This window comes from Sphaerodactylus townsendi, linkage group LG06 (genome assembly GCF_021028975.2).
Source record: "Sphaerodactylus townsendi isolate TG3544 linkage group LG06, MPM_Stown_v2.3, whole genome shotgun sequence".
NCBI lineage: Eukaryota > Metazoa > Chordata > Lepidosauria > Squamata > Sphaerodactylidae > Sphaerodactylus > Sphaerodactylus townsendi.
Window position 1 is genome coordinate 65,503,734 of NC_059430.1, and position 22,824 is coordinate 65,526,557.

The 22,824-nt window shown below is 42.0% G+C and overlaps 1 protein-coding gene across 1 annotated transcript in view; it reads right to left on the reverse strand.

Annotated features, from left to right (window-relative positions):
• The window catches only part of TMEM117 (transmembrane protein 117), a 225,026-nt gene that overhangs the window by 145,720 nt on the left and 56,482 nt on the right, over window positions 1-22,824 (reverse strand). The window contains exon 4 of the mRNA XM_048501236.1: window positions 1,121-1,220. Coding sequence (XP_048357193.1) covers window positions 1,121-1,220 — 100 coding nt within the window. The remainder of the gene's footprint in view (window positions 1-1,120; window positions 1,221-22,824) is intronic.

Consider the following 22,824-nt stretch of genomic DNA (forward strand, 5'->3'; position numbering starts at 1 on the left):
AGTCTCATAAGACTGGCATTTCCATCCCAAAGCTACCATGATGACCAATTGTCCCGCACAGGTGACTGGTGGTTTCTTTGGGGAAGTGCAGGAGATTCCACAAGGGCAGGGCCAGGGGCAGTGGTCTTAATTCAGACTCCCTAAGCAACAGGTCTGCATGAAGAAAACATCAGGTTGGTTAGAAATAGATCAGATGCTTTCTTTAAAACAGACATAATAATCAACTTTCAGATTTCTAAAATAAAAAGTAAAATTTGCTGTAAAATTAAATGATGCCATTTAAAGTACATTTGTAAAAAGCACATGATGTGAAACTTACATTTTGGCTGTTATCTGCCTTGCAACTTGCTCTGCCCCTCCTGTATTTTTCAATCCAGTCACCAAAAGTGTTGACTATCTTCACCTTTTTAGTAGCATATTTTATACCCAATATGGAGAAAGTGTTTGCATTCCTAGCCAGGACTTGAATGTCAATGGAACAGTTCATCACCTATGTTATTATAACTGTGGCTACATCCACAGGGCAAGGATTTTCTCTGCTTCTTCTGTTGTTGTGGATGCAGAAGCATTCACTGAGGCAATGAAGTACTCATTCAGTAATTTTCCCTACACTTTCCTTGTCTAAGTCCTCCATGGCCACTGCTTCCCTCCCCCACCACTGGCAGGAGGGGTGACCAAGGGGAAATGAGGCAAGGAAGATGGCAGTGATGTGGGCAAGACCAAATGTGCACTTTCTTGTTCACACATAGTACAAAGGTCCTTTTGCGGAAACCCTTCCCAAAAGATCAACCAAACCTCGACTGGGAAACATCAAAGCAAAGTGGTGCAAAATGGGTATTGGGTAATTAGGGGGGAAATATTGGGTAGATACTCCAAAATGGCAGAGGGCACCCTGCTGGAGTTTAGACACAAAAACAAAGCAAAACTTCCAAGTAGAAGCAGCCTATATCACCTCTAGATTTTCACTTCACAAAGGAATCCAACTACTGTCCACCATGCCACTGTAACCTTGGAACTTATTTGTCTGAACATTGCTTAAAAGGTTTCCAGGTTACTTGGACTGTCAATAAATCACCACATTTTTCTTGTTTCAGGTTGGTATTTTTTCAGAACCTCTTACCATCCAAGCTGTGACAAAGTCTCCCATCCAGGTCCCCACTGCTGCTACCTTCATAAAACTTTCATTTCTGATGCCCATGAAGTCTGTTATAATGTATGCCCTGTAAATGCAAGCATATATATTGTAAGTTACAGATGTTCACTTACTGAAAAATATAGATGATATGTTTTTGGCTGATTCAAGGAAGAAGAGGAAGAAAAAAAGATTTCAGTTGTCAAAAACGGCCTTTTTTCTTGCAGTCTGGATATGTTACAAATCTTACGTACATTTGCCTAGGATATAAATCCTAGTAGCTTCAATGCAGCTTACTCCAAGAATGAATATCTAGGATTACAGCCCCAGGCTACAATTCTGTGTTCAATCATTTAAGAATGGGTAGAATAGGTTTGCCTGGACAGAAGGCTCACTCAAAATGAATGTAACATTAAACCAAGAGAGAAAGATACTCACTCATGCAGAGTTGTGGGTGAGGTCAGGCTTAATCCACAGTGTTTCAGCAATGTATATTTGGAAGAGCTGTACTTTCTGAATGACTGACATTTTTTGCACCCCAAGATTTAATACAAGAAGTAACCCTATTAACTGCCCAACCTGTAAAGTTCTTCCTAAGAGATGTTATCAGAGCAACAGGAAATCCAGCTCCTCCAAAACATATTAATTGCCTTTGAAACTGCCTTAATTTTGTGTAAACTGATTTCTATTCAAGCAGTGAATCCAGGCATGTAAGTAAAGCTGCTGTATTTACATTTGCTGCTTAGGTTAGTCAAAAGAAACAGTAGAGCTTACTATTTCTTCTGCTTTCTTGCCACAAACACAACTATAGGGTCAGCCATTTAAAAATAAGTCCTGCTAAAATGAAAGTCTTCTAATTTCACCCTTGAAATCGAGATGCCTGACCTGTCATCATTTTGAGTCATGCAGCCATATTTTGAAAGAGCTGTGTGAACACTTCTCTTCAATTAATCCTAGCAAGAAGCAATTGCTGCATTTGTTCTAACCTTTAGGTGCTTAAAAGAAAAACTAACCATTCTGTGGCACTAACCTACAGGTGTAAAACACATGCATGCTAACAACCATGTCTTGGAACTGTAACTCTGGGACCTTGCAAATAGGAAAATATGATCTCTCAAAAGAACAAAGAGATATTCTTTTCAATTTTTCCCACTTCACATAGTAAAATTCACCCACTCTTAGAAAAACAATCAATTCCAGAACCTATGCTCTGGCTTTCACAAAAGCTACTTTCATGTTCCAACATGGTATGTGGTCACATTTGCATGGTAAACTCATGTACTCAATACCTTTTTGCAATTTTAGATGCAAAAATGTTAGCAAGGCTCCTCCTTGACATTTAAGTCCCTATATATAAAGTCTGTTGATTCAAACAACCCTCATTAAGGTCTGAATCAATAGACAAGCAGAACCTATATCATATGGCACAGCTATAAATGTGATAGTCCTTTGGGCCTGTGCCCAAGTATTCCAGGGTAACTTTTCCTTATTCCATATTGAGGTGATGCATCTCTGGATGGTGAAAATCACTTTTATAAATGTTTATGACTTCAGGAAGCCAATGAGAATGGCCAGAGCATTCTCACAGTGCTTATCTACACAGATCATACAAGTTGTGCAGCAGTTAGAGCCAGGGTAGTGTAGTGGTTAAAGGGATGGACTGGGAGCTGAGAGACCCAGATTCAAAATGCTCACTTATCACTAAAAATATTGGTTGACTTGACATGTCATGCTCTCTCAGCCTTGCCTACCTCAAAAAGTTGTTGTAATGATAAAATGGATAAGGGGAGAGAATCATGTATACTGTCATGAGGTCCTTGCAGGAAGAATATGACAACAATGTGAGAGGAGGGAATTGGCAGATCACCTCCCTATCTGCACCCCCAGAAATCTAGGGAGGATCCAACCCACTGGGAACAAGTTGAGTCTTAACGGTTCTGCTAGTGATGCTGTTCAGCATACATGCTGGAGGCTGTCTGCCTCAGTAATAAATCCAACGGGCAATCCAGCTTTAAAGATAGCTAAAATAACACCACTGTTCTATGCTTTAGTGGTTTGGACATATCTCTTTCTGTTCATAAATCTAGTCTTTTAAATGGAGGTTGACAGATCTTTATTTCTTCTTTCTCTTGGTTTAATTTTTAAAAAGACTAAAACAAACATATGTCATGGTTTCTGCAAGAACTAAGAGACGGAATCATGAGAGTAATTATTTCTTGAACTTTGACTTTAAACTCAGTTTTATAACCCATCTGAGGATAAATGTACACATACAACCATCTACAGTAAATTCTGGATGTACTTAGAAATCCAGATAATTGACACAACAGCCTAACATGACTTATTTGCTGTGCAAATTGACCCAAACATTTGCCTGTAGCTATTCTATGCTGTCAGAGAGCTAATAGGCAGATTCGAGCAGCTGAAAACATGCAGGAGGCCTTGACAACAGGGCCCTTTTAAATACAATGAAGTTATTTTCAGGGACCAGGTCCAGCAGACTGGCACTAGACTGAGGTTTGCATTTGGAGGACAATTCTAAGCCAAGTTGCACTCTCCCAAATCCACTGAAGTTCAGAGATATAAAAGGAAGGAAGTCTGCTTGGGACTGAACAGTAAGTGTTATATTCTGGTAAGAAGACTGGGTTTAAGCAAAGTGAACTGGATGACTTACCCATTCAACAAATGCTGGGTGTGACAGAGACTGTGATACAGCATTGTAAATAATAGCATTGGGAAGGACTCTGATACAGGCCGTCAACTTCTTTCTTAGTAGAAGAGATGCAAGTCTAGAGCATCCTTGACAAAAGGATGTCCAATCTCTGCTTGAAGATCTCAAGCAAGGGACAATTTTCAGCAACTGGTTACATATGTTACATTGGTTATGTTACTGATACCAAACAAGTTATCTGACATCATAAACGTATTATCAAACTCATATTAATATGACATTATTATTTTATGTGACAGGGAAGAATTATGCAAAGACACAAATAATGATATAAATTTGGATCCACATGCATATAAGCAATACGGTATTAAAAACTGAACAAATGGAGAGGAACACCAAAAGTACTACTCACTGGAACCCTGTGTTGTCTAGGACTGGGGTCCCCAGTGTAGTGCCCTGGGTGCCATGGCTACTATGGTCACCTTCCCTGGTACACACCAAGTATTTTTAGAAATAGACAGGGCCATATGGGGCTTTTGACAAGCATGGCTTTTGACTGTACAGATTTTTAGAAATGTTGCTTTGGCAGCAGCTACCACAACACAGCAGTTTCTGCTGCATGAATAATACGTTATACAAGGAAATACTTTAGAACAATATGACCAATATGACAGAGTTTCTGCCTGAAAAGTTGCAGAATTACTATTAGAGTTATGTGTGACTTTACTCCCTGACTTTTGTGGTTGGCTCTCCCTCCTGATGCAGCAATTTTATGGTTGCAACCACTACTCCGGCCCTTTCTGCACGGGCCAAATACAGCGCCCTGGGGACAGCAAAAACGCCGTCCCCAAGGAGCTGTTCGCATGGGGGGCGCAGGTGCTTCACAGCCGCGCCACCCTCGCTCCGCCCCAGCAGCGCGAAGCCACCATTTTCCCACTTCGCTCCCCGAGCTAGGTGGTTGGAAAATGGCGGCTTCCAGCCACTGCCGTGCAAATGGCAGCGGCTGGAAAGCGCCATCCCTCCCCCCTTTGCCCAATTGACCTACCTTCTCTGCGACCGTCCGGCGTGTCGCCGAGGCCTGGGGACACGCCCTCCCTGCCCTGCGACTCTGGAGCGGTCGCACAGGGCAGGGGGGCGTGATCCCTGGCCTCGGCAATGCGCCGGATCGCCTCGCAGAGAAGGTGTGGAGTCGATCGGCGCTTTACGGCACTCCGCTGCTGCGTACCAGTTTCATTACCGGGACCGTTCGTTACCGGGACACGCTGAGAACCCCGAGCGTGGCCGTGCGGAAACGGCCTCTGTGTCAGAATTCCAAAGGTGCCTGCAGTCTCAAAAAGACTGCTACCATGTGGAAACAAATGAGCAGTACAATCCTAAGTAGAGTTATAGCCTTCTAAGCCAATTGATGTCAATGGACTTTCAAGAATTTAGTTTTACTTAGGATGTAATTTTACTTTTGATTCAAACTTTGCACAGCCCAGATCCCACAAAGATTCTAGATATGGACAAATGAAGGTACTGTAAAAATTGAAATACCAACAATGGCTTGGTCTCTAAACAATTAAGGTAAAGGTAGTTAGTCTCTTGTTCAAGCATTGGGTCATTATTGACCAATGGGGTCACATCATCTAACAACGCTGACTAGGCAGACTATATTTACAAGTTTTCTATTGCCTTCCCCAGTTTTCTACATTTTATCTCCAGCAAGATGGGTCCTCATTTTATTGACCCCAGAAAGAGGGGAGGCTGAGTCAAACGTGAGTCAGTTACTTCAAATTGACTTTCATCAGGATCAAACTCAGCTCAGGAGAAGAGCTTTAACTGCAGTATGCAGTTTTCAACTCTGCACCATGTTTCATACATTTTGCTTGTTAAAGGAGCCATTTACAGGAACACTGTGTTATTTTATAACTACTAGCTATGGAAAGCTGTCACTATACAATAAATTAAGGGCTCTGAGAAAGAACTTGACTATAAAAAAAGTACTCTTATTGAATGAATTAGACTACAGTAGCCAGTGTTGCCGCATTTATTACATTTGTTAGCTGAAATCAACATCTTCTTAATTTGGGCGTGGGTCTCTCTACATAGTTTGAACTGGGATTCAGATCTGAAAATAAAATATTAATTATGTTACAAGCTATGTGAATCTCCTGGTTTTGTTTGAAATATGGAGAAGGGAAGACCAGACCCTTTCCCCATTCAATATTCTGTCCATTCTAAAAGGGCTTTTAATGCCACAACATATACTCAGTCACATGCCTTGCACAATAAATCAGTTCAGAGCCAAGGACATACATGAAAATATCATAAGTGCACAATTTTAAATCAAAGACTCTCAGTTTAATTAATGGCTATTAGCCATGCTACAGACAGACAGATAATTGTATTTTCCTTTGTGTTCCTAAGTTACTATAATCCAAAGATGGCAAACCTTTTCAAGACCGAGTGCCCAAATTGCAACCCAAAGCCCACTTACTTATCGCAAAGTGCCAACACAGCAATTTAACCTGAATACTGAGGTTTTAGTTTAGAAAAACCAGTTGGCTCTGAGGCATGCGTTACTCAGGAGTAAGCTTGGTGGTAGTCAGTGGCTTTGAAGTTCCCGTGCAACTCTTCCAACAGGTGAATCACGACCCTAGGAGGATTTACTCAGAGCCCTTCAGGGATGGGGCGCTCTACAAATCCAAATAATTAATTAATTAATAAATAAATAAATAAATAAATAAATAAATAAATAAATAAATAAATAAAAGTCCCATTGCCAGCAACCGAGCTTACTCCCAGGTAAAGGATTGCGCTTTAGTTCTTCACATGAAAATCAGTGGGCTTTAACAGCACTTAATAGGGTTAGTTACACTGCCTCCCCAAAACTAGGGCCTCTTCCGCACATGCAAAAGAATGCATTTTCAAACCACTTTCACAACTGTTTGCAAGTGGATTTTGCTATTCCGCACAGCTTCAAAGAGAACTGAAAGCAGTTTGAAAGTGCATTATTCTGCATGTGCGGAATGAGCCTAGGTCTTAGGTTTAATGCTAATAATCGAGGCCAGTGGCCCAGGCCAGCCTAGATGTGTGTGTGGGGGGGACTCTGCGCGTGCCCACAGAGAGGGCTCTGAATGCCACCTCTGGCACCCATGCCATAGGTTCGCCACCACTGATATAATCTAATATAAATTACTTGACTGAGTAATTTTCGCTCCAGTACAACTCATTTTATCAACACCATGTTTTGCTTAGGCATGGGGTTGCAATGGTCAGCTGCAAAGCTTTCATTTTTATCCATTCTGAATAACAAAAGCAAGCTATCATTTTCAGAGAAGCCAAATGCTGTTGCCAAATGAACCCCTAACACGTCTTTGATGATATGTTACTTTTTCACATATTTATCTAGACTTTAATAGCATTCCTTTTCCAGAGACTACCTTTTCTCACACCAGCTGTTTCTGAACAAAGAAAAGCAGTTCCTTTGTTAAAAAGCAGTTTCTTCATATTCTTTTTCCGAAATATTAAGGGCTTAGAAGCTTGTCTTTATTTATATAACATGCCTGTTTTTACAGGATCACCTTTATTTATATCATGCCTCAGCTAGAAGGGAATGCATTCACCAGTTTACTAATAGATGAATTCAGTGGGGTTTTTTTTTCAAATTTGCCTTTTCATGACCTAATAATAGACTGAGAGAACAATCCTAAGCAGGCCTTTTGAGATCCATACTCAGGCATATTCAGAGGAGCTTACACCAGGAAGGTGTTCCTAAGATTGCACTACTAATGCTATATGTTAGGCTTTTTACTAGAAAAATGACTGGAGGATATTTTAAAAAAACCCTCAAACCTTTAGCTTTTTTCATAACTGTGCAGTGGTGCACTCACCACTCTATTGCTGATTTTGCAGTCATTTATTTCTGTATTATTCCTGTTTAAGTATTCCAATATAACTAGGAATTACGTACACTTTATGACATCATAGTATGCATCCAATAAGCTTTGTACTTAGAGGGATACTTCCCACAGAGGTCTCATGGGTGATCCTAGTGAGTTAGGAATCAAAAGTGCTCAAGAAGTACAAATGAATGTTTTTGCAGGCCTTTTGCATGAATCCTGGGGTGGGGGGAGATCATCAGTGGGAAATATCTTTGAATTTGATTAAAATTTTCACAAAATATGCCAAACTATTTCTTTCAACTTAGCTCTACAGTTCTCAAACTAAATCTATTCCAGCTTGCCACTAGCAGCTCTATTATATGTGCTTATTAAGTGGCATCAAGTTGTTTTTCACTTATAGTGACCCTATGAATTAATGACATCCAAAATGTCCGATTGTCAACAGCCTTGCTCAAGTCTTGCAAACTAAGGGCCATGGCTTCCTTTAATGTCAACTCATCTCATGTTGGATCTTCCTCTTTTCCTGCTGCCTTCAACTTTTCCTGGCATTATTCTGCTCTTCCCTGAGCTGGAGGACATTTTCTGGGTAACTCCCACCACATGATCAGGAAGGCAGGATCAAACATTTCTTGCCTCAGAGGGAGAAGCAGTTCTTCAGTCATTCTTCAGGCTTGTTTTTTTTCCTTGACCTCTACTGTACCTTTTCTTTTTCTATGTGTTTACTGTACCCGAGTTCCTATTTCTTACTATAAACCTACTCTTTAACTTTTCTTAATTTGTGGTGTTCTCTTTCTGCCTCTTCTTGGTGTTTATTCTCTTGTGCCTGGTCCTTTAAGGAACCAGGCACTTATCAGGCTCCCTTACTTGGCACTTCTTTCTATGAAAGGCAGCTGAGCAGATAATTATTTTCTGAGGGAGAGATGGGAACTCCCTCAAAGGAGCCAGCTCCAGACTGGGCAGGCACAATCCAAATGTAGGCTGCTGAAGCTTCAGCTCTTCAGAACCGCCCGAAGTCATCCAGCAGCAGCAAAAAGGGTGTGAAATAGGCAACACAAACAAAATGGCCATTGCCGCTTCTGGCGTTCCTGCCCAAGCTGAGCAATCTTCACTAGCCCTGCCAGGTCTCTGGAGGCTTCTGCTAGCCAGGTTCACTCCCAAATGGCTCAGAGTGGAAGACAATTCCTCAGAGGAGCTGGCTCTATGGATGCGATATAAGGTGGGCGAACTCGTTAAGCTGTCTGTGCTAGTTTAAATGTTTGAGGCTCTTAGAGCTTTCATGAGGGATGACATGCTGAGTTTACTCCCAGAGAAGGGATTGATCCCAAGCTCTCAGACACCCTCTAAACCAGTGGTTCTCAACCTGGGGGTCGCCTAAGACTCTCTGCATCAGTGTTCTCCATCTGTAAAATGGATAAATGTTAGTGTTGGGGGGTCACCACAACATGAGGAACTGTATTAAAGGGTCTCGGCATTGGGAAGGTTGAGAACCACTGCTCTAAACTCCCCCCCCCCAATTGTAGAAAGCCAAACTTCAGAACCCCAGGAGAAGGACCAGACCCGTCGGGTAATTAAAGCTGCCAAAAATGCTTCAGAGTAAGTTCCATTAGGGGGTTGGCTGACTCCTCAACCGGTGGGGAGGAAGCCAAGGAGAAGGGGGAGTTCATGTTGGAAGAGGAGGAAGTAGAGGAAGAGATGCAGATCACAGAATAGTCTTTATGGTTTTCAAAGCAGAGGATTATTCTTACCTGTTAAGTAAACCTCTAGCTGTCTTGGACATTAAAAATGCAAGGGGGGGGGGGATAAATCTGATACCATCTCCATCCATGTGAGGAATTAAGAGTTCTTCCCTCATGATACCCCCAAGAGTAAGGTGTTCCCATTCCCAAAATCCTTTGAAAGGCAACTCAAAGCAGAATGGGCTAAACCCGCTGCCAATAGACAAGTCCCAGGGTTCCTAGAAAAGCTCTAAGCCATTCCTCTTATAACTAACTGGTACCTCCAAGTTCCTTTAATAGATGCCCCCACTAAAGCCATCTGAGAATGGAGAAGGGTCTATCAAGGGTAGCACAGACAGCAAGGCAGACCAACTTGCTCGCAAGACTCACGAGGCAATATCTATGGCCATTAAGGCATCGGCAATGGTCTTCATATTCTCCAGGGTACCCATAGTCTAGATTATAAAGATGATTCAACTTCTTCTGGAATCAGAACGTCACATACATGAAGGGTCTTCTAGAATTCTTTAAGCGACATCCTTTGTGGCAGATGTGACCCTAGATACTATCACAGCCAGGGCTTTGGTTTTGGCTAGAGCCAGCAGACACTTGCTATGGCTCAGGGCCTGACAAAGCAGACTTTCACACTAAAAACATTGTGGCACTCAAAAAACACTGTGACTGCCATACCCTTCCATTGGGACAAGATTTTTTGGGATGCTTTAAACCATATCTTGGTCAACACCAAGGAAAGAGGCAAAGTCATGCCAAAATCGCTGTGTTGCAATGATAGACACCCATACAACTCAGTGTTGTTGAGCCAATAGGGAACAGCTGAAGGTCTATATAATGAAGGAAATGTAAGCTGACTGTAAGGCAGAACGCAGCTGCATAAATGGCCTGAGTGTTTCCAGCCTGAGGGCCATTATTTTGTTTTCTATATTTTTGGCATATTCTTGTTAGGACTTTTCTAGATCCCATTTCTGTGTTTCAGAATAATTTTACTGATATTCTGCCTACTCCTGGTGATTTGTTTTTCCTCAGTTCCTCTCAGTGCAGCTTTAACTTCACTTTCTAAAATTGTAGGTTCTTCTTCAAAGTTTCTTCTTTGATCCGTTCATCTCTCTTGTAGTGTTCCCACCTTTTATTTGGTTCTTTTCAGTTATTGCATTTCCATGCTGATTTTTCAGCATTCCCAACTCTGCTTCCCCTTTGATTTCCTGGATCATGTGGAACAAATCCCTTGTTCTTACTTTTTTGTTGTTCTCTTCAATTTCTTATTGTAATAGTTCTCTTTGGTTCTGTGTGCAAGTTGCTGGAACATTGAATTCTGATTCTATTTCTGTCACCTTTTACTTTTGCTTGTCATCTATCTTTAGCAATTTTAAGAGTTTAATCAGTCATCCATCAAGGCTTTTCATTTCTTTTGGCTACAGGAATAGTCTTTGTGTATTATTTCTTGACAGTATCTCTGGTTTCAACCCATAGTTCAACAGGCACGTCAGCCCAAGAGATCAAACAGTTCTAGAGGGAATCAGAGTGGAGGAATCCTTGAAGGGTAGTTACTGCACAGCAGCAATAGTAGGAGGTGACATTGGCAGAGGGTGTATCATAGACAATGGCCATGCCCCTGCAGCTGATGCTAGTTAGCTCAGCACAGAAGAAGGCAATGGTAAAGCACTGCTGATCATCTCTTACCACAAAAACCCTACGATGAGACAATCCAAAATGGAAAAAAATAGTACTGGAAGACAGAAACCGCACAATAGATAGCACTCAATTATTATGAGCTATACCACCCTGAACATGCCTGATCTCATCCCTGGTTAGTTCTTGGATGGAAGACCACCTAGGGATACTGTAGACTTTAAAAAAAAGGATTGGGTTTTGTTTATTTTTTTTCTCCAACTTTCTTCCAACAAGCCAAATACCACCCCTGGACCATTATAGGTTGGAAAAATGATGAAGACCGAAGCTCCCTTCCCATGTGTCTCAGTCATGATCTGAACTGGGCACTGTTTATATATGAACAAAAGAGAACCCCACAACTCACTTCTGTTACCCAGGACACAATGTAGGAACCCTGGACACAGCCTGTATACTTTATAATGTGTAAAGAAGGCAGCATTTGCATTGACTGAAGTGGCCCAGATGACCAGGCCCATCCCAGCTGTGAAAGAATTTTATGCAATTGCAACCAAATAAAATCATGGACAGTGTATTTTCGTCTCTTTGGTTTTATATGAATTAATATAAAGTGACTAACAAGGAAAAAGTATGATTTTTAAAAATCAGAATAAAAAGGTGAAATGGAAAAGGAATGATTATAAGAAGAAACGGTAGAACCAAAAGGGAGGAGCAAAATTAGAGGACAAAGGATGTGTAGCAAAGAGAAAATGGGCCTTGGTTATACTCTGTCACCCAGGGCTCACAACTGGAACTGGTCCTAGGCTGGATTACTTGCTAGCATAGTAACTGACCTGAAAAGACTGACCTCACATCCAAATAAATCTCTTTTGTTTAGAAGGAAGGATTCAGATTGTGATTGTGAGCTACACATGATCTTTAATGCAATAAAACCAAATTATATTACATTACAGAGTGGGGAGAGGAGACAGGCAATCCAGAGAGGTCACCAATGTTAACAATTGATTGGGCTGAGGAGTGCTCTGAGACTGCCTGCCTCTGTAAGAATGCAAATGAAAATCCATGAGTTGGTACAACCTGCCTGAGTGTCAGGCTGATAAATTGCTCCTAATGGGGCTGTATACCTGCAATAATCTGCAGTGAAAAAAGAGAAATGATTCCTGGCTATTCCTACTACCCTCTGCAAACTCTAAAGGTTTGTTCTCACATTATATTTGTCAAAATCAAGGCTCTCCAGAAGTGTCCTTATGGTCTATGGGACAAGTATGGTTAAGCCAACTCCTTTTACATGGATTCAACAAGAGCACAGTCAACTGTTGCCTGTTTCCTCTGTACTCAGCATCTGATGCTGAATGTACAGCAAAATTGTGTATAACTAGATGCCCAAATTAAAGTGAAATATTGCTTGAACCCACAACTTTCAGGAGTTTTGTCAACTGCCCTGACTAGTACATATTTGTAATTGAGAACTGTAACGGGGACCCTTATATCCCAGGCTAGGGAGAGATATTATCCCACCGCTAGCCACCACTTGTAACAGGGTCGCTTAATATTCCAGGCGAGGGAGAGATATTATCCCACCTTTAGCCACCCCAAATATCCCAGGCTAGTGTTCAGGGATCTTCTTTTTACTCTGCTGCCACCATAAAAGAGAAGGAACTAGGAATCCCAAAACTGCTGCTGGCTGCCAAATATATAAAGGATCCCACCTCACATTTGCTCTTGGTCTGAGGGGAATGTCCTTCAGAGTCCCATGTACAAAAATGGAGGGAACTCAAAATTGGCTGGGATTCTAGTCTCACAGACAGAGACCATCTCTTTCAACCCTCTCAAGCACACAAACGCTAGGACTGGCAATGAGGGTAACTTGAACACAACAAATTAAATTTTATTTTAAAAAAACAAAAAAGAAAGGCTTCTAAACTGGCTCAGAGGAGATACTAACGCTTTGATGGTTTCAGAGAGGTTCTTTTCACTTCTAAAAGTTACAGAGAGCTTCAGATAGTATTACTTCTAGGGTTTCTTTCAGATCTCTAACATTTCCTCAGGTCCCTTTCCGCGACTGCGGAAAGGAGCGCCCCCCCACCGGGCAGGAATTCTGTCGGTGGAGGGTGGGGCCGCTCGCGACAAGACAAAGGCTGCGAAGCGAAGCCGCCCCCAAAGAGGCCGGTGCAAGAGAGGCGGCTCCACAAAGCCTGCTTTTCTCAAGCCTTCAGCCTGCCTGTCTGTCTCTTTAAGAGCCCGCTTCATGCTGCCCCTCCCACCTCCAGGGGCCTGGAGGACATGCGAGGGAGGGTCTTAGGAGGCACAGCAGGGCGACACGTGAGGCACAGGCAGGCTGAGTGCAGGAGAGGGACGAGGAAAAGCATTCCTCGGCTGCCTGCTCTCAGACTACGCTGCCGGGAATGCACTGCCTGACGCCGCCCTGGGGGAGGGGGAGGGGAGCCAGGTCGGCGCTGCTGCATTTTCGCAGCGCCGCCTGTGCGAATGGCTCCCTGGGGACGCAGCATTTTGCCGGCCCCTCAGGGCTACCAAGCCTATGGCCCGCAGGCAGAAAGGGCCCTCAGACAGTCACGTTTGGAGGTGTCTCTCGGAAACTACTTGGATTTAATATACTTTACTTTTCCTCACAGACACACCCTTGACTTTATTTCTTCCACTACCCACTGTTTCACACACCCTCAGTCCTGGCCCTGTGAGTTTCAGGCATTACATAGCCTCCCCCACTCACACACACCAAACCCTCTCTACTTAGAGGTCTGGGGGTTTCCCAGACTGGTATGGTATAGGGGCTGGACAGACTCTTAGGTCTGGTCAGTGTCTACTGACAAGCCTCTGGCCGGCGCATCGCTCTGCACCAAAAAAAACAGTGCCTTCTTTCCTCTCACAAGCTTCCTTCGCTTGAGGAGAGTCACTAGAATCCTGCCAGCTATCTGAGCTGGACCAGAATTCCTTTTCACCAGAAGCAGAGCGGAGAGACTTCACTCCACAGACTCTGCTCTCAACTGAACACAAGCGGTTCTCTTCAGAACTCCCAACGAAGAACTGTCTGACAGGCTTTCTCTGTCTTTCTGTTTATCTAGCAGCGTTTTAGCCCACCCTTACAGTGGCCAGGGGCAACAGTGACTTCCATCGACCAATCACCTTACTTTTATTTAAATTAGGGCCTGCTGCCTTACTTTTTCTGTCACCCAGGCCTCTTTAAGCAGGCCTGCTTCACACCAGCCCTTCAGGGTGGGGCAAGTCCGTTACAAGAACGTATCCCAATATTTAAAAAAGGAGACCCTAACCAGCCAGTCAATTACAGGTCTATTAGCCTCCTATCAATAACTGGAAAGCTCTATGCTAAATACTTATTAAACAAACTCTCATCCTGGATTGACAGCAACAGGATATTGGGCCTAGAACAAATTGGCTTCAAAAAAGGGTAGATCACTGTATGGTTCTAAATATGGTCATTTCCAAATACACCAAGAGAGGTAAAGTTAACCTCTATACCGCCTTCATTGATCTAAAAGGGGTTTTCGATTCAGTCGTAAGAGAGCTCCTCTGGCAGAAACTGGAGGCACTGGAAATGGATCCCAAACTTTTAGCGCTTATAAAAGCCCTGCATACCAATAACACCTGTCAAGTGAAATGCCCGCCTCTTGGCCTATTGACCCCCAAAATTAGAGTAACTAAAGGAGTCAAACAAGGTTGTGTTACGGCCCCCTTCCTGTTCAATCTGTTTTTAAACGACCTTGCCCCTATCTTGAGAACAATAGACTCACACTGTCCCTCGTTAAGGAACATGCCGCTGCCAATTCTGCTTTATGCTGATGATGCGCTCTTACTATCTCGCCCCAAGGTTGGTCTATCTCGCCTCTTACATAAATGCAGCGAATTGAGAACATATTACTGTGATGGACTTCCAAAGGGAGCCAATGGGTTTTGTTATTTCAGCTCTATCCTCCCTTTCTGTTGGCACTGCTAAATTGCTTAAACAATTTAACCTGCTATTAATCCATTTATGATCTGATATTTCTATTGTTTCCAAGAAGCAAAGTTCACTGATATGAACCGGGTTATTCAGTGTGATTTCCAGTATATAGAAATAATCACATCTCTCTCTCCTATGCTACACAGTACATCAAATTTATGACATGTGCAGTAGGATGCTTTTACTTCACTCCACAGATTTTATTAGAACTATAAAAAATTTCAGCGACACCAGAATCTTAATTCTGTGGATTAGTTTGCCTCCAGATCCATGTGCACAGCTTTTATAAAAGCTTTCAGGATAACTTGGGATATTTAAAAATCTAAATAAATAAATACAAAGTTAAGACAAAAAGTTTCCCCACTTGCTTGATGGGTGAAATGAGTTACAGTCTAAGTCCATTTTCCTTTGATTATATAGGCTTAGAATTGTGTTTACTGTCTGCATGAAATCCCCAAGGTATTAATTAGGCAGATACATTTTTCCATCTAAGTACACAAAACAACACAGTAACAATCCCAGAAACCAATTCAGAAGAGGAATTTCAAAGACTACCTACAGATATTATAAATCTCAGTCTCTAGAGGCAATGCAAGCAAAACACTGTTTAATATTTGCTTAGATCTTTAACTTTTCAGGCTGTGCAAAAAACATTTATTTATTTATTTGCTTTCTTGGAGATTAAGGAAGTGTTAAACAAGCTGTTGGGCAAAATTGTGGTGTTGGATCTAAGCAGCTTTTTCATCCAGTAACGTCCATTCTTCATACTTCAACCCCCATAGCCAATGCAGGTTCCATGATTCTCAGGATAGACTTTCAGACTGGTCAAAGATGACATCCTCTTTCTTTTTCGCAAACAGAAAAGGTGGCTGGATCCAATTTATGGCAATTTCAAGGTACCCTTCCATATTTAACTGGTAGGAGCAGCAGTGGCTTGGTGGATAAGAGCAGGTGCATTTTAATCTGGAGGAACTGGGTTGGATTCCCCGCTCTGCCGCCTGAGCTGTGGAGGCTTGTCTGGGGAATTCAGATTAGCTTGTGCACTCCCACACACACCAGTTGGGTGACCTTGGGCTAGTCACAGCTTTTTGGAGCTCTCTCAGACCCACCCACCTCACAGGGTGTTTGTTGTGAGGGGGGAAAGGCAAGGAGATTGTAAGCCCCTTTGAGTCTCCTATAGGAGAGAAAGGGGGGATATAAATCCAAACTACTACTACTACTACTACTACTACTACTACTACTACTACTACTACTACTACTACTACTACTACTCTTCTAGTTTGAAAGACTAAGGATGGATCATTCAATAATTGTAATTCATGCTCCATAGAGCTTCTTCTCTGTATAACCTCCAAAATGTATAGATGTAAACAGGGAGATGCTTGTAACACTCCAGTTTCATAACAAGAATCACTACCTCATGAGCAACTAGGGAGGGGAAAATGGGAGCTGGAGCCAGTCAGCCCAACTGCTCAGTTTGATGCTGGGTTCAGCATGACTGCGTCAAACTTTAAACCTGCAGTTTAAAGCTGGACCCAGCCAAGCAAAGCCCAGCATCGAACAGGCCCACCTACTCCTGAATTCCATGTGGAGTTCAGTTTGGGACGAGCCTCAATAAACACTTGCCACTTTAACTGGGCAGCTGCCCCCAGACTCCATGTGCAGTTCAGGGAGCTGGGCATAGTTGTGAGGGAGGGGGTGGCCCACCCAATATGCCCCCATGCGTCCTGGCTCAAGTGGTGCCTGGTGGCAGACCAGCTGTTGTGCTTGCCGTAGGTGCTGTTTTGGCAACTATGTCCCTGCTCCTAAGTAGCTTCACACTCCTGAAGGCCTATTACATGCCATATTGGTTTACTGGGCAACAGCTTCTCTTCCATAAGTGACAATGCTGTTTATTGTCTATTTCAAGATTTCACAGAAAAAACTGTCCAACAGGATGCTCCCAACAGATTCAGCAAAAAAGTGCTTATAGCAGCTTGCTACAATTCAGAATAAAATTAAAAATGAATCAAATTGGCAGTAATAAAAACAATCATTGAGACTGTCCATGAAGTACACTGCACCAAGGCAAAATTGGGCTTAAAAAGAAACTGGGCAATTTTTAAAGTAGGACAAAATGTGACACTGTCTGGGAAAGGCTTTTTCAGGTGTAACTCCAACGCTGCAGCCAATGTCACCTGGTCAAATGCTTGACAGTGCTTGGTTTTGCTAGTGAGCAGCCTGGATAGTACAGCATAGTTAACAGTACAATGATAACATGAGACAATCCTAGTGAGATTCTCTCAAAGCACGTGCCTCTCCACTTTACTGTATGAAGCTTTTTCAATTAAATATTCCCCATCACCACCGAATGTACAATTTTTCCAGGTAAGAAGGGGAGGTTGTCTTATCAGATTCTTGGCAGCTGCCTGTCCTGGCTGCAAGCCCAGATACAATTGTGCTTTTTCAGGACATATAAAGCATCAAACTGGGTATGAACATGACGTGCTCACCAGATCCATCTCTGTTTGTAGGAGGAAAGTAACCAAAGTAAACTGTAGCCTGGGTATTTGCAGTTTACACTACTCCAGGAAAATCAAGTAAATTTTTAAATATTAAGAGATTTGCAAATCAGTATGTTATATGTCGATTTGTAGTTCAATATTGCATTTCTCCAGCACTTAGAGCTTTAGGCATTGAAAGTATTCTCCTCAATCTTACTAGTATTAACTTTAATGGGGGGGGGGGGGAGCAGGAAGAAAGCTTGGCCAAACACTTGAAAAGGCATGTCTGGAAGGCTTCAAAATAGTTCTGGAACATCACCATGAAAGTCAGGTTAGCTCCTTAACAAAGTGCTCTCAAATTTCACATGTTGAAAAAGAAGATAACTAGACTATGTGCGTATTCGCTTCCTCGCAAACAATGCGTTTTAGCGCAGCGAGCGTATCCTGCGTTAACATTAATGCGTATGTGAAGTAACCTGAGATCCGGGCTGTGGAAGTATACTGCCAAAGGATAACAAAACCACTCTTAGCACTGGGAGGGTCACTGATATGATGGCGTGTTTATTCCATTTATTAGGCTGATAAATGCCGCATAATGTACCCTCAGATGATATTTCTGGAAACAGCAGTTAAGGCTGCCAAGAGCTACCATAGGACTGAAAATTCCCTTCACCACCACCCCTGGCATGACATAGACATAATCCAATCATGATATGAAAATTATATGACTTCTTACAATAAATGGGATACAATTAGTTCTACCATTCTGTTTCTCATATTTATATTCTGTCCTTTCTCCAAGGAGCTCTGGGCACTATATATACTTCCCTCCCACTTTATCCCTACAGATCCATTAGGTTATTTAGGCTAGGCTAACATTTATTGCTGGTTCAAGGTCACAGCTTTCCCTTACTTTTCCCTTAAGGAACACAGGGCTGCTACATTTGTAGGTGCATGTCAGCAGTATGTTGCTTCATGACTCCAGAACTTTATTCCCCTGATCCACACCTCTCAGCAGCCCTGCCTGAGAGCTGACATTTAGTACCAATGGGTGTTTCACACACACAGGATATCACTTAACACTGCAGTTATCAAAAGATGAATCTCCCATATTCAGTCTTATAGTCATATTTACTCTCTACAGATTGCTATTTAGATGGAAGGTTTACTACCAGCCATGTCCAAAGACAGGACTATTGATAGCCTTTGCTTGAGAGATTATTATGCTCCTAATTTAGCTATTTTAGCAGAAAACTAGAGATGAAGTAGTAGCATCTCAGAATAGGAACAACTAAATTCGAGTCCAGTAGCACCTTAGAGACCACCAAAATATTCAAGGTTCAAGCTTGTGAGTCAAAGCTCCCTTTGTCAGATACTGGTAGGAAGCTTTGACTATCAAAAGCTTATACCCTGAAAATCTTGTTGGTCTCTAGTGTGCTACTGAACTCAAATCTGCTGCAGATACTCCAAAACTATCCCCTATCCTCCAAAACATGGCCACCCTCTGAAACGATTGGAATAGGCATTCAGTTCCTGTACCAATACACAAATTGTACTATCATTGTTCGGCCTAACACTCCCTTCAGCAGTGCAGACGGGAGGTTGCCAGCATGTGCTCAGCATGGGCCACAAGTGGTAAATACACTAAACGTACACATCTTAGCCTGGACATAAAATGTGCCCTAATCCACCAGTACATAATACAAGCTATTATGAAACGCAAACAACAGGCACAGGAGATTTTTCTTAAGCCTCAGGATATTTAATAAAATAGGAAGTAATATTTAATTATATTAATTAGGACTAAACTATGCAATTAGATTAATTAGCCACTTTGCTGAGTAACAGCCAATTAAATATACACTGAGTCCAACAACTCTTTGCCTCTGATTGCTCAAACATCTGAAAGCAGAACTACTGGAAAGTGAAAACAAGGAGAATTGGATGGGATGGGGGGGAAGCACAGGAGTATAGGCATTTATTTGAAATGCTTGTGCCCTGAAAGAATTTCATCTTGATACAAACTACAGTCTCCCCGTCTAAAAGAAAAATAAAATCTGATAATCTGCCACAAAACAGAAAAAATGGGTGGGGTTTTTTTGCCTGTACCTTTCCTCTCATCCACTTTTGGAAAAGATATGTCCTGTTGTACTTTATCCAGATCCAGCAGTAAGCAATGTTATGGTCCCTCTTAAAATACATATGCACACAATGGGAGGCTGGCAAAAATTGACCCGCATGTCATGTTTGTTGAAATATGTGATCAGAAAGGAGTTCACCATAAAGGGTCAGTGCAAACAAACACTTTAGCCTTGGTAACGCTGCTCTTTGGAGGATTTGAAGCCATTAGTGTCACGAGTTCAGAAGATCATATGAGCAGGCACAAAAACCTCATTCATGCAGACAGTGTACCAAGCAAAAGTCTTGCTCTGTCTGCTTTATGAGGATTGCATGATTGAATAACCATCCACAGTAAACATTTCCCTCGCATAAAAACTACCAAGATCTATATTTCTGCGTGCCATCTGATTTTTCAACAAAATAACTAGCATTCAAAGCAACCACCTCTGCAATTAGTGTGAATTGCAGTCCAATGCAGATAGGGCTGGTGGGCGAGGATGGCGCTGCTTCAAAGAGCTTGCCTGCAGTGTGGAAAGTCCAAAAAAGTTTTTAAAACCCTCATTGTAGAATCTGCCATAGTGGAGAACAGAGATATGTAGCGTATCTGTGCTGGTGGCTACACCAGTGTATAGGAGCTGACCAGGCACTGGAGGCATCAGTCAGCCTGCCCACCAGGCCCACCCCCAGAACGCTCCTGGCTATGCCAGCACAGCATTTTGAGCCGACAGGCCTGGGCAACAGAGACAGCCTCTAGGTTGCTCAGGTAAGATGCCCTTCCACCAGCACATTTCCTCCTTGCACCGGCGGAATAGGCACTGATGCTGGTGCATGGGTTCTCTAGGTACAGAGGAGGATTCACCCCCACCCCCTCAGTTTGGGCGGTTAAGCATCCATAGAAAGCTGTGTAGCAACAATCCACAAGCTATTTTAAGTGCTAAATTCATTGAGTCCACAATATAAAGACAACAGCAGACTTTATAGCAGAGTTTAAGCCTGAACTGTCCCTAGAAGCTAAAATGACTGAACTGAGGCTATCACACTTTGGTCCCATTATGAGAACAGTCCCTAGAAGCTGGGAAAGAGAATAATGCTAGGAAAAGTTGAAGGCAGTAGGAAAAGAGGAAGACCCAACATGAGATTGATTGACTATAAAGGAAGCAACAGACCTCAGTTTGCAAGGCCTGAACAAGGCTATTGATGACAAGACATTTTGGAGGACATGTGTTCATAGGCTCACCATGAGTAGAAGCAAGTTGATGGCACTTAAGACAGAGAGAAAGACATGTGAGAACAAGTTACAAGCTACTTTAAGTGCTAAATTCACTGATTCCACAAGATAATAGCAAGAGCAGATTTTAGAGCAAGTGGAACAGAACCAGACATTAAGTGATTTACAAATATGTTGTTACCATTCATTCCCTTTGAACATTTCCTACCACCTGGGGAAGGAGGCATTTAGTCTACAAGAGTAAAATTATCAAAGATGGGGCTGTCTTAACCTTGAACAGTATTTTCTGGAGCAAGAAGAACACAGCCCTTCTTTTTCTTTGTTCCTATTCCTTTTAATTTTTTTAAAAAAGGAAAATATGTTTCCTTGAGATCAAGTTCAAAACGGGTGCCCGAACGTTTTGAGAGATGGTGTTACCATTTCCAATCAAATTATTTAGCAAAATCAGAGGAATCAGAATAGTCTTTAACCCTGGTTGCTTTGATATACTTGCTTGAGCAGGCATGGCAAGTATCACACTGAGCTGTCAACTTTGATTTCTGAAAAGGTTAAGACTCAGATCTGGCAAGAGATCAAATACAGGAACCTAGTTTTGCTAAATAAAATATTGCCTTCTTTGTACTTATAGTTATTTTTCAGTGATTTCCATAAAATATCCTTGGCATGAGTGTGTGTATGTTCATGACTGCACACACAATTAGCCTTAATTATGATTGTTTCATCAATATTTCACCCTGAGTCTGCTCAAGAAAATAAATAAATGATAACATATATATGACCTCTACTTCCAGACTTCATTTTTCTAGCATACTACTTAGATGATCTCAGTTTAGATCCCTGATCCAAGATGGTTTGCATTTGAACAAAATCGATATGTTTTTTTGGAGAAGAATAATTGCTGAGGCCACTAAATCCAAATTATCACCAAACTATTTAGGCAAGATGGTGTGGAGTATTTGATGTTGGAAAGTTTTGACAATAGTGTAAATAAAACAGCAAAAGGGAATAATTTTGGATTAAACAATCACAAACTAAGATTAACTAATGAGAACTAAGGATCCTGTATACTTGTAAGCAGAAAATATTAGAATAAAATTAACAGAGCAGACACATCTTTGGCTGAGCTACAGAATGCGAGCTGGAATGTATAGGTGGAAATGGTCCATCAGATACCTTGAACCCAAGTTGTTTCAGGCCTTAAAGGTTAACACCAGCACTTTGTTTTGGGCCCAGAGATACACTGGCAGTCAGTCCCACCCACCATAGGAAGACATGGAAAAAATTAAAAAGTGGAAAATGAAGCTGGCGGTGTATTTAATAGCTATTTTTCACGTTATTTAATTGTAGAAGTTTAGAAGTGTCTCCTATTAGGCCAACTGTAATCTGTTTCTGGCCTGTGTAGGCCACTCTGTACTAAAAATAAAAAAAACAAAACAGCGTGGGGAAAAATAAACACAAGAGGAAACAATAGAGGGACAAAAATATAGCTTCAGTCTTAAAAATTCCACCTTGCATGGTCTCCTTGGCTGTGTAAAGTTACAAAAGGTAGGTGCTGTTTCAGATTGACATAATTTCATTGCAAACTGCTGGATTATTTTAAATGCTCTGTCCTTGAAAACCAGGTGGCTTCCAGAATGTTCTGGGTTGATTTTAGGAATTTAAACAGCAACTCTGCACCAGTTGAGGTTTCTGAACCAGTTTTGAAGGCAGTACAGTACAGAACATGCAATAGTAGTGCGGTTTCAATGTTACCAAGGCAACAAGCCTGCTTCTTCCAGGAATGGTTGGTTTCAATTGACTACCAGCTGAGACTGACTACCTCTATTACTTGCTTCTCAAGTACCATGATAGGGGTTTGGATGCAATTCCACTTGCTGTGTTTTTCTTGCGGGGGGGGGGGGGGGGGGGGGTTTCTTCCACCATAGTTGAGGATTCCAGAAGGGAAGAAATACTCCATCAGA